At 42.3% G+C, this 12,967-nt stretch overlaps 1 protein-coding gene across 1 annotated transcript in view; it reads left to right on the top strand.

The window, feature by feature from the left end:
- The window catches only part of cngb1a (cyclic nucleotide gated channel subunit beta 1a), a 62,580-nt gene extending 50,036 nt beyond the window's left edge, over nt 1-12,544 (top strand). The window contains exons 21-26 of the mRNA XM_041987592.1: nt 863-960; nt 1,063-1,146; nt 8,527-8,645; nt 9,346-9,492; nt 10,878-11,064; nt 11,427-12,544. Coding sequence (XP_041843526.1) covers nt 863-960; nt 1,063-1,146; nt 8,527-8,645; nt 9,346-9,492; nt 10,878-11,064; nt 11,427-11,663 — 872 coding nt within the window. The 3' untranslated portion in view covers nt 11,664-12,544. The remainder of the gene's footprint in view (nt 1-862; nt 961-1,062; nt 1,147-8,526; nt 8,646-9,345; nt 9,493-10,877; nt 11,065-11,426) is intronic.
- Nucleotides 12,545-12,967: the final 423 nt, after the last annotated feature.

Here is a 12,967-nt window from a genome sequence, read left to right as displayed (position 1 = left end):
GCTTTGGGTGCCTTGAAAAGCGCTATATAAATCTAATCCATTATTATTATATTATTTATCTCCTGCTCTGAATGCAGCTGCTGCTGCTGCCAGAAGCCTCTTCTGGTTGCTTTTGTACAGGAGGGGCTGCACAGCAGCACCTACTCCTCACTAAGAGGAATAAACTACTTTCATATATGTCCGTCTACAAAAGTCTCCAACACTGAAAAAGTCGCTGGATTTGTCGCTAGTCGCTTTAAAAAAACAAACAAAAACAGGTCGCTAAGTGGGAAACACACACACACCGTGTTGGTGTGTGAGTGCGCCCCCTCGAGGTGAGGCAGAGTACTTTTTGCCTCACTGCTGACTTTTCTCTGCACTTTATTGTACGATAAAAGGGAATATTTCTCCCACAAATACATTAAATAATTACACAGACTGTAGAGGGTCGTGGTGTATAACACATATTTCTGTAACGTTCATGTTGGCGACATGCTGAGGAACAGAAAACGTGTCATGAACCCAGTTTGTGTTGGACGGTCCAGTCAGAGCTGAGGCAGCTCGCCGTTCCTCCACCGGGTTTCTGCCCTGGATTTGATCGGGAAATATTCAAATTTGGCAATTTTTACTTAATAAAGTGTCAAAAATGTGTTAAGAGTCATACTGAAAATGCATTTTTGAGACAGATCAGTGGAAAATATTAATTTTATTGTATGTTTTTTCTTCATCGTGACAGGTGAGGCACTGCCTCCCCTGATCGCACATCACTGACTTTGATGCTGCTAGAATCCTGTTTTCTGTCCATCAGACTGTCTGGTTTTCAAATAGATGACATGTCTTTGTGACAGCCTACGTTGATTTCATGGGGATGTTTTCTGTGCAGATGAACAGGAGCTGCTGGTGCAGCTTCCTGCCAAGATGAGGCTGGACATCGCCGTGGACGTCAACTACACCATCGTCAGTAAAGTCGCCCTGTTTCAGGTCAGAATATAAAACATTTTAGAAATTCCTCCAATGAATAAACATCTGCTGCTTCCACTGTGTGCAGGTAAAGTGCTGATTATATTAAAATGTGTGTTTCAGGGTTGTGACAGGCAGATGGTGTTCGACATGCTGACCAGGCTGAAGTCTGTCGTCTATCTGCCCGGAGACTTTGTCTGTAAAAAGGTGAGAACATACCTACTGATGTGTGTGAACTGCTCCATTGTGTGATTGTGTGTGTGTGTGTGTGTCAGTGTGTGTTTGTTCTGTTATTGTCATAAGGATCACCAAAAATGTTTTATCTTTGGAGTGAGGACATCTTCCGAAGTGAGGACATTTTGGCTGGTCTACTTTTTTTTTTTATTGTAATGGCCTCCAGAGGTTATTTATAGACTTTTCTAACAGTTTCAAACATTGTCGTCAGAAAGGTGGTAGAATGAGGAAAAGTCAGAAGCTACATATCAAATGTGTGTGTGTGCGTAGAGACAAACTACACGTATAGCAACAAATAATGTCACAACTTGCCAATAATATAAAAGTTCTAGAGCAGAGTTACTGTAGTTAACAAAAACTAATGAAAAAAACGAAACTAGAATTAAAAAAACATTCTCGTTAACTGAAATAAAAATAAAAACAAGAGTTTAAAAAAAACAAACTAACTGAAACTGTGTTGTGTGTTTACAAAATTAACTAAAACAAACTAAAATAAAAGCAAAAATGTCCTTCGTTTGTTGTAAATGTATTTCAGTCATAAGCCCTCGGGGTTGATATGAAATCTATTTACTTCGATCTGCCGGATTTACGCCAGGTGTCCGTGTCATACCCAAAGGTCCATGACATCACGTGGGGGATTCTTCTAAAGTAAAGGAGTCAGCAAGTATAAGCCCTATCCGACACCATGAAGACAGAATCACACTTCTCAGTTTCCTGCACAACCCCACCACAAACAAACACAGGAACTTATGCAATTTTGTGTGACAACTGTTTTGAGTTGGTAGGCGAAGAAGTAGCTGCACGAGAGTCACTAACATTTAGCATTAGCGACATGTTAGCATTTTGACATTAGAAAATCCCACCAGTACAACAGCGACATTCCTCATATGCAGGGCTGAAGTTTCCAGCGGCGGCACGAATGCTGCTGGTTTCAGTAACTGCAACCTTATAAGCAGTTGGGTTGCCGTCACTTTAAAAACCATGAGGAGTTTGTTACCTTAAAGCAAAAGCACAAAAACAAACACTGACAAATGTTTTTAATGCTTTTTTAAATGCAGTCTATCGTTCACTGTAAGTCCACTTTCATGATTTTTAATTAATAGAAAATAACTTTACTTAATAACTTCATAGAAATTCTCTGATTTGAGTTTATCTACTCAATGATTTAAAAAGTTCATGGCAGTCGTTTTCATGTGTTAATTGATATTATTTTGATTGATAGTAACAACATCATACATCAAAGTCTATAATAAATTTAAGTTATTTAAATGATAAATTTAATAAATCTCTTAATAAAATAACACAGGTGTTGGATTGGTACTCGGATACCTAAACCCCCGGTACCACAATCAGTATCACAAAAAAAAAAAAACAAAACAAAACAAAAACATATTGGAGCTAATTTCCTAGTTTGACATAACAAAGACAAAAATTAGTCATAAAACTTAACACACCAAAAAAAGAGCAGGAAGAAGCATGAGCTTATTTACTTCTAGCCCTCCTATTATCAATAAACAGCCATCACTATTTCTCCAGACAAAATAAAACAACAATTGTTTGTGCTTTTGATGCGAATATGTATTGAGGTAAAATATATTCATGATTCTGTGATGGAAATGCTGCCAACTGATGAGCAGGAAAAACATGATGTATGGTTTAAGGCAAAACGATGTTTCATAATGAGTTCATCTCAGAGGTACAAAAATGGGTTTCATGTGTTGAACAAAATGTGGCAACAGAGGTTGAAGACAATATATGTGATGATGGTATTAACCCAGATGACAGTGTTTCAAACGCTGCTGCCAAGTGCACAAGCAGGACTGAAAGCAAAGTTAGTACTGCTTCCTCTGCTAGAACTGTAGCAGAAGCAGAAAGGGCTGCACTTCTTGCTCGCATGGCGTCATTAAAGGAGAAACACGCCCTGGAGGAGCAGGAACTACAATTAAAAAGGAGAAAGGAGCAACAAGAAGTGGAGGCTCTGATAGCGGAGTCTGCAGCTATGAATTCGTACCTGGAAAAGGGAATACCACAACAAACACCTGGAATGAGGAAGGATTCAACTGCAAAGGAGCCAGACTCAGCATGTTGGAGTAAGACACAAAGACAATTCTCTCTACCTGCCAATAGCTTACCCTTATATGGCGCACCTACACAGGATGGTCAGCAGAATGCAGCAGGACTAAAAGAGAGGAAATTGGAGACTTCAGTGGCGGCCATGAAATCTTCTTGGACCCAGATGGATCAACAGCAACATAGGGATATCATCAAAGTGATGCAAACTCAAAATGAAATAACATCTGCATTAGTAAAACAAAATCAATTGTCATCATTACCGGCAAGAGAAATTCCTTTCTTCGATGGAGACCCTCTACAATACTTAACCTTCTTAAAAGCATTTGAACAGGGAGTGGAGGAGAAAACCAGTAAACAGGACTGCCTGTACTACTTGGAACAATTTACCCGAGGTCAGCCAAGAGAGCTCGTGCGTAGTTGTATGCACATGACACCTGAATTCGGCTATGACAAGGCAAAGCAACTTCTTCAGAGGAACTTTGGCAACAAATACAGGATTGCTGTGGCATATATGGAGAAAGCTTTGGTCTGAAATAAAAACTGAAGATGTTCACAATTTACAAGCTTATGCACTCTTCTTACGCAGCTGCTGTAATGTTATGGAAGATTTGGAGTATATGCAAGAACTAGACATGCCAAGTAATATAAGGAGTATTATGGCAAAATTACCATACAAACTCAGGGAACAGTGGAGAACTACAGCATATGACATCATGGAACGAACACAAAACACAGCTTCGTTCAAAGACTTCTTATCAGACCCGATATATGGAGACATTCAACATGTCTCATCTGGAATAAATAGCCTAAAGAATACTTCCAAACCAAAACCATATTCAGGACCTGGAAGAGGAAAAAAAAGCTTTGCTACGACTGTTGCACTATTACTGTCCTGTCATCTCTCTGAGCTTCTCTCTGCATTTCCTTCCAAAACTTAAATCTTGAGATATGGATCTGATCAGCTGGTCCCTAAATGCAATCGTCCAAATTTATTCGAACCGGAAAACAGGCGTAGGGGAGCCTGCTTGCCCTGGCGGAACGTTTTCGGCTGGATATGTGATGGATTCCTGGGGAGTGTGGAAAGTCATGTGTCTGTCGAGCCTTTCTGTCGAGGACGCTGAGGACATCTATACATTCGGATTCATGATAACTGGGTTTCTGCTGTTTGGAGCGGGCGGTTTCCTGGTGTATTGCAAAATTCGAACACTGTCACTGTCACTGGCAAGCTGCCGGATTTCTGTGCTGGTGTGTGTCGAGCTATGAACAATCAGGCTGTGGCGTTGCAGGAGCTGAATCGTAAACTGGAGGCTATTCCAGTTCTGGATGGCAAACTGGTTGCGATTTCTGGGCTTGTACGTGAGGTGGTCACCAACTTGGAGAAGTTGTCGGCTCGGCTGGAAGGAAATTGACCCACAATTCGGATGATTGGAGTCGCCAGTGGGACCACTGAGAGACTCAAGGCAGACGAAACAGCTCTGGCCTGAACCAAAACAAATGCTGTTATCAAATTTGGCTCCCTGTGCTGGCCTTGAATGGCTGGTTAAAACCTCCCTGGAATGTTTTGTTGACGGATGCTCAGTCCCCCCACCCTCCTCACGGGCGATGGACTTTAACCTGGATCAGCTCCCAAGGATGCCCACTATCATCAGGTGGCAGAGACTGGAGATGGAGAACTGGGACAAAGTTCACATGCTCACTTCTACGCACACACACACACCACTACAGATACACCTCCCCGTGATTCACTGCCTGGGCTGTCCTTCCCCCCTCCCTCCACTCCCGGGCGGCAGGTTGATTGGACGCGCTCAGCTGAGTCTGCACTTACCGCGATGGGAGACCCCCCCCCCGCCACGTGTTTCTGATGTTGTGATTGTCTGAGTTTTGTTCTTTATGTACTGAGGAGTGTTTTTTGTATCTCAATAATGGGCCCTTAGGCCCAGTGTGGAGATGCCTTTTTTTTATCCTCTCTGGCTACATCTTACTCCCCTAATGTTACCTTTCACCTATATCTAAGACAAGGAGCGCTGTAGAAACGGCTGCTGCCTCAGTGTGCCTGATCCTGTTTGTGTTATATGTTGTTATTGTCTAGTCTCGGATGGGCTGTACTGGAAACACAAATTTCCCTGAGGAATTCCAAAGGGATTAATAAAGTATTTCTGATTCTGATTCTGATTCTGAAAGCATCAGCAGCTCAAGATCTACTCCACAATCGACAGCTTGTTCATTCTGCACACAGAATCATTTATTGGAACAGTGTCAACAGTTTACAGAACAGAAACACAGAGACAAGAAGGATTTTCTGAAGAACAAGAACCTGTGCTTCGGCTGTTTGTATACCGGACATATTAGTCGGAAATGTGAGAAGCGCTTGATCTGCAGGACCTGTGGTAAAAGTCATCCAACCGCACTTCACGTTGATCAGAAAGCATCTGCAAATCAAGACGAAGAGTGTGGTAAAGAATCTAGAGCAGCACAGCTAACTGCAACTCCTGCAGCTTGTGGTCATACAGGGGCCGGAAACTACCGCTGCCTACTGCCAATTCTGCCCGTCAAGGTTAAGGCATCTAAAGGAGACGAGGTAATTTAGACATATGCATTCCTAGATCCTGGCAGCTCAGCTACATTTTGCACAGAATATCTCATGAGAAAGCTTAACCTGGCTGGAAGGAAAACTCAATTTCTTTTGCACACCATGGGACAGGAAAGCGTGGTACCAACATTTACAGTTTCAGGATTGGAAGTATCTGCAATAAATCATAACACTTTCTATGAACTTCCAGAAACACTCACCCAGAAGAAGATGCCAGTAAATTATGATAACATTGTGACAAAAAAGGATTTGGACAAGTGGCCATATCTGTCAAAGGTCAAAAATCCCACTATTAAAGCTTCAGTGGACTTGCTAATTGGGAGCAATGCGCACAAGCTGATGGAACCCTGGGAGATTATTAACAGCCATGGAAAAGGACCATATGCTATTAGGACGACGCTTGGATGGGTTGTTAATGGTCCATTACAGAATGACAGATGCAGCTTGAAGGAAGAGCGCATCACAGCTACAGTTAACAGAATTTCTGTATGCAGATTGGAGAGGATGCTAAGCGAGCAGTATAACCATGACTTCACAGAAAGGGCGACCGAAGAAAAGGGGCTGTCACAGGAGGATGAAAGGTTTCTGGAATCTATTGGAGGTTCTGTGATACTAAAGGATCATCATTACAGCCCAAAATTACCCTTTAAGAAGGACAATGTGTCACTGCCTAATAACTTTTACATAGCGAAGCAAAGCCTGCTGGGTCAACAGTGGATCAAACGGTTAAGGGAACTGAGTGCCTTATCCAAGTTTAAAGTTGAGAGGTGTGTTAAACCACAAGGATTTGGAAACATTCTGCACGCACAGCTTCATCATTTCTCAGACGCTAACCAGCTGGGATATGGGACAGCTACATATCTCAGATTAAAAAACAAGAAAGGAGACATCCATGTCGCATTCTTGGTGGGAAAGGCCAGAGTAACACCATTAAAGCCTGTGACCATACCTCGACTGGAATTAACTGCAGCAGTCCTGGCAGTACATGTCGATCTGATGCTAAAAAGGGAGTTGAGGATCGCACTACAGGAGTCTGTCTTTTGGACTGACAGCACAACAGTAACCAAGTACAACAAGAATGAGGATAAACGTTTCCACACGTTCGTAGCAAACAGGATAGCAGCTGTAAGAAGCAACCAGTATTCATCAATGGCGATATGTCAACTCTAAGGATAACCTTGCTGACGATGCATCAAGAGGCATGAGAGCCACAGGCTTCCATAACGACTGCAGGTGGATAAAGGGTCCAAGATTCCTGCATAAGCCAGAGGAGAACTGGCCAGCCAATGTAGCTGACACCCCATTGGAAGCCGATGACTTGGAGGTGAAAAGAGAAGTTGTGGTGAATGTGGTCACCACAGAAAGTTCTTCTAATGCCATAGATCATCTTATCCCCTACTTTTCCGACTGGAGGAAGCTAAAAGTAGCTGTGGTATGGTTTCTTAAGATTAAGAGCCTACTTTTGAGCATGGCTCGTCAGAGGAAAGCCTACAAAACTCCCGACAGAACCAAACAGGATATTGTTTTACCAGGAGGACGAGTCCTATCAGTGGAGGACTTAAGAGATTCTGAACATGCCATTGTACGGTACTGTCAGCAGAAAAGATTTAAGAAGGAAATTGTTGACTTGTCTTCTGCAAAAGGCTGTGCAAGCAGGCAGAGTACGCTCTTGAAGCTGGACCCAAGTGTACAGGATGGGCTGTTTGAGGAAAGCAACTCATACATCAGAAAAGGATGGAGGCAAGTTCAGTATATCTCCGATCTCTTCTGGAAACGTTGGATTCGTGAGTATCTGCCTTTGCTGCAAGAAAGGCAGAAATGGAGTCATAGGAAAAAACAATCTAAACCCTGGAGACATTGTGATTATAATGGACCCATCTGCCCCTCAGGGATCATGGCCCCTTGGAAGAGTGATCAAGGCACATGCTGACAAAGACGAGCTGGTACGCTCAGTGCGTCTACAAACAAAGACAAGCATTGTTGAGAGACCCGTCACTAAGCTCTGTTTATTACACGAGTCTGATAATCAGTAAATCATTTGTGGTCTAGATATTTGGACATTATGATTATCACTCGTATTCATGTTAATGATTATGTGGCTCCTTATTTTTTCATTTTGAATTGTCATGTCTATATCCCATTAACAATTAGGGGCCGGTGTGTAGGAGCCATTTTAAGCACTTGTATTTGTTTGGGCACTAGGTGGCAGCATTGGGTGATATATGTCGCTGCTTATTTAAGTGGGAACCTTTCTGCAGGTGACGAGTGTTGCTGGTGGGAAGGTGAACACAGTTATTGACCGTTCACTGTTCATTGATTGTTCATTCAATTTTTACACCTAATGTTGGACAGAAAATGAAACACGTTGCTGTATGGATAAGCCACACTTGTGCATTGGGAAAGAGCGGTGAGCCCCGCAATTTATGGACTTATTGAGCACTTTAGTAATAAAAGAACAAAACAAACAAAAGATGGCTTGGACTTGGATTTTGTGCATGAGTACGACAGCAACGACGACGCGTCAGGAAAGTTCCTATTAGCAATACTCCAGGCGCTTTAAGAAATAGACTTAGCACCTTTACAGTGAGAAAAAGCTCCTTGTGCAGCAGAAACATTGTGTCTCACTTAACAGGTTAAATTACCCGGTCCTTATCTCGCAGCTTACACAGGAATATGTGTGTGTGTTTCAGGGGGAGATCGGCAGGGAGATGTACATCATCAAGCAGGGGGAGGTTCAGGTGGTGGGCGGTCCTGACCTTCAGACGGTTTTCGTCACCATCAGAGCCGGCTCGGTGTTTGGAGAGATCAGGTCAGAGCTGCTTCCTGTCAACCTGTTAGCCAATTAGAAAGCTGCATGTGACGCTAACAAGGCTAATGAGGCTAACAAGGTTAACCAGATGATCTAACTGCTCCAGCTGCTAAACACACTGGGACCCTTAAATGTGTGAAAATGAAGACCCACTTTTTCTTCACACAGAAATAATTTTTAAATTAACATTAAAAAAATTCATGCAAAGGATATTATTACAACAAATAAATAAATGTTTATAAATTTAGTGAATAAATAAATTTTAAACAAATTATAATTTTATATCATTTTTAAAATTATTTATTAATCTTCTTTTAATTGATTTACTGATATTTATTTTTTTCTGTATGTAACAGGATGTTATTTTCATCTCTTTCAGCTGACACCACTTTATTTTATCTAGTTTATTATTTTATTTATTATGTTTCAAAATGGGAAAAAGATTCTACTTTTTTTAATCTGAAGTATTTATTTGGTCCTTTAAAAATGTATATTTACCGTTTATTACAAAATATGGAAAAAGAATTGTAGTGCAAAATGTGACCATCAGGGGGCAGAAGACATTGGGTTCAACAGGGTTTTAAGCAAAGTTCTTTGTATCAAACGTGATCTATAAGCTATTAAAGGGTTGTGAGGTAAATCCAGGTCCAGTCTCCCATTCTGGTTCATACTGACGGCTCTCTCCTCTCTGATTGGTCAGTCTGCTGGCAGGGGGTGGAGGAAACCGACGAACAGCCAACGTGAAGGCGCATGGATTCGCCAACCTCTTCATCCTGGATAAGAAGGACCTGGCGGAGATCCTGGTCCACTACCCCGAATCTCAGAAGCTGCTGCGCAAGAAGGCCAAGTAAGACCGAGACCTGAGCCGGACCCTCCTGGTTCAGGACTTTAGTTTGATCATCAGTTTTTCTTTTCAAAGCAACCTGTGAGGCTCCAGCGGCTGCTCTCATTGGTCACAGTTTAAAACAAATTCACCAGTCAGGTCAGAGAATGATGAGTCATGTGACATCTGAAGAAGCTGGACTAACTTGTAAATGGTGTGTCGCCGGTTACGTTCCCACCAAAACAAAGATAAGAGGAAGTTCCCACCAAGAGAGTGAAGACGGCTCGAGTCCAATAAAATACACAACTTTATTTATTTATTTATTTATTTGTGTGTTTGCTTGTTTATTTATTTATTTATTTTTAAGAGAGGGAAACAGAATAAAGAAAAGCCCCACTCCTGCTCTAGGTTTTCTTAACAAAGACAAACTGGAAGTTAATCCAGTGGAGGAAATATGATGTCATACAAGCATCCCTGTCACTGATTGGACAGTTTAGATGATGTCATCTTGCATCATCAGATCAGGTGACTGACAGCAGGTCTTTCTGCTCACGCAGATAAATAACAGATTAATTATACATATCATTATCTTTAACCCTTTAACGTCTGAATTTATTTATAAATATATCAAAACACTACAATTAAATATTAAATTCATAACAATACATAAAAAAACAAATAATAAAATATATATAAAATAAATGCAGTATTAGTAAATGAATAGAAATTATTATTTAACTAAATCAATAAAATAAATTTATAATAAAAAATAATAAAGTTTTAATAAAGAATTTTTTTTAAGTGTTACTGCTGACAGATATAACCAGGAATATACTTGTTACCATGGTTACTGCATTGTTTATTTAGATAAACTACAGGAACAAGTTCATTTTTCAGAAACACACAATATTAGATCTGAATGAAAATGAAATCAGAGACTCCAGCCGGATCCATGAAGTCCAGCCGGGTCCAGGATCTGAAGTTTCCACCACGTCAGGTCCTGCTGCTTCCTCGTCTCCATCGTCTTCCTCTGTCTTGAACAGGATTAGGCTCGTCTCTAATCAGCTCAGCCTGGTCGTTCTACTTTGTGTGTGGGAACCAGGTCAGATCATCACCGTGTTCCTCCTGCCGTTATCTGCTCAGTCAGAACACGGTGCTGCCGGTGCTGCCGGTGCTGCTGGTGCTGCCGGTGCTGCTGGTGCTGCCGGTGCTGCCGGTGCTGTCGGTGCTGCCGGTGCTGCCGGTGCTGCCGGTGCTGCCGGTGCTGCCGGTGCTGTCGGTGCTGCCGGTGCTGCCGGTGCTGCCGGTGCTGCCGGTGCTGCCGAGTGGCAGATGTAGCATTCGAATGCCTCGTATCTGCTGCTCGCTGTCAGACGACCTCCAGTAATCGTCTGGCTGTGTTTGTGCAGGACGATGCTGACGAAGGACAAGAAGCCAGAAGAGAAGGCAGGAAAGGAGGAGGCGGCCATCGTTCCCCCCCGACCAGACACCCCCAAACTGTTCAAGGCTGCCCTGAAGGTTACGGAGCAGGCGGGAATAGAAGGAACCTTCGCCAAGCTGAAGAAGGTCTACAAGTCGGCTGGGAGCCCCCCTGAGGTATGACACGTTCAAATCCAGTGGGAAAAAGTAAGGATGGAGGGAGGAGGAAGAAAAAAGTAAAGAAAGAGTTAGAGATTAATGGAAAAGTAAAGCAGAAGAATGGAGGGAAGAATGATAGATGGAAGATGTATGTTGAAAAAAGAATGATGGTTGGATAAATGATGGACAGAAGATGGAAAGAATGAAGGAATAAAATAAAATGTAATCAGGTTTCCTTCCTTCCTTCCTTCCTTCCTTCCTTCCTTCTTTCCTAATGGGAAGCTTAGAAGGAAGGAAGGAAGGAAGAAGTGATAACAGAAAGAGGAACTGTGTAGGAAATGTCCAGAAATGATGGAAGTGTCTCTGTCTTCGTCCCTCAGGCTCCTCCGGCCTCCATCTCTCCGGTCCCACCTCCGTCTCCGATGCACCGACGTTCTCCGGTTCCTCGGATAGTGCCAGAAGATGTAGACGAGTCGGTGGCAGAGACGGCCGACAGCTCTGTCATCATCAGGATGACTCCACGGCGGGAAGGGGAGGAGCTACTCTCGGTGGAGGTGGCACCGAGGGAAGAGGAGGAGAAGAAAGAAGAGGGTACAGATGAAAAGGAGGAGAAATGATCTGAGAGGATGCAAAAAAAACCAAAAACATTTTCCTTCATTGTTCTCTCCTTTTCCTCCCCATGATTCCGTATTTTACTGTTTTGGTTGTGAAAACCTCCAGAAGTTGAAGAAATTGTCGACAGTCTTGGCTCAGGTAGATCAGTGTGAGGCTGCAGTACCGCCTGTGGCCACCTGTTGCAGCCAACACGGCTCGGGGAGGCGCTGTTTCACCGAGATGAATAACCAATAAGTGAGAAAAGCAGGAAGTTTGTTGTAAAAATAATGAAAGAAACTCTGTTTCCCAGAAATCCTAGTTTGTGCTCTGCAGCTGTGGCGCTTCCCAGGACAGCCACTGACCTGTGCGTCCTTCACTGAGCTGATTAGCTTTTAGAAGCAGCTTGATGTTGAATAGATGATGAACAGTTGACGTCTGAGCTGCTGCATGACGCTTCCTTCGTTTCTCTTCATATAAACTTGTTTCTGTCTCATGTTAGCACTCAGATCATGAATGTACAGCTCTGTAGACCTCTGTCGTTGATTTGTAGGCGATGGTGTGTGAAGACTGATCTGTTTCCACTGTGAACTGTTCTATTGGTCAGCCTGACTCAAACTGACCTGTGATGGTTCAGTTTCTGGGCCATTCAGGAACATCTGAGACCAGGTTTCAGGACCTGAATGTGGCTTTAGTGTTTCAGTCTGGTAACATCAGTTTGATGGTGAAGTTACTGCAGTTAAAACAAGTTAAACCAGGAAGAAAATCTACTGATGTTTAAATGTTTATAACTGAACTAAAATCCACCTGCTCTAGAAAAAAGTCATGTTGGAGGTTTTTTATCCAAACTGTTGGACTCATCCTGTGTTCGAGGGCAGGGACTAATTTTTCATCTAATAAAATTATATTTAACAACTTCAACAGAGCTGATTTTTTCCAGGAATTCTGTGAACGTGCAGGCTGTTAGCATCAAGCTGGTCAGCAACTATACTCAGGTAGGCTGTGCTGGTTAAACCAGGCCACGTTGGTACTAAGGGGCCCAAAGTGGGCCAGTGATTGTTTTAGACCACTTAAAACTCTGTACATATAAAGTAAGAATACCTACAACAGTCTAATATATCACAGTAATTAGATTACATTAATTCCTTTGAGCTGCTTGTTATTGGTTTGTCAGAGCAAAAGAAATCACATAATGAATCATTTCATGACTTTGTTTAGTTTCTTTTCCAATGATCCTGCACACAATTACATGACAAAAACAGAACTTTTTTTTCTTTAATTTTGCTATTTTGTAGAACTTATTTCAAACAAAAATCACCAAAAATTTGTT

This window comes from Melanotaenia boesemani, chromosome 1, assembly GCF_017639745.1.
Source record: "Melanotaenia boesemani isolate fMelBoe1 chromosome 1, fMelBoe1.pri, whole genome shotgun sequence".
Taxonomy (NCBI): Eukaryota; Metazoa; Chordata; class Actinopteri; order Atheriniformes; family Melanotaeniidae; genus Melanotaenia; species Melanotaenia boesemani.
The sequence above is the reverse complement of the archived record's forward strand: the minus strand, read 5'-3'. Positions and strand labels throughout refer to the sequence as shown.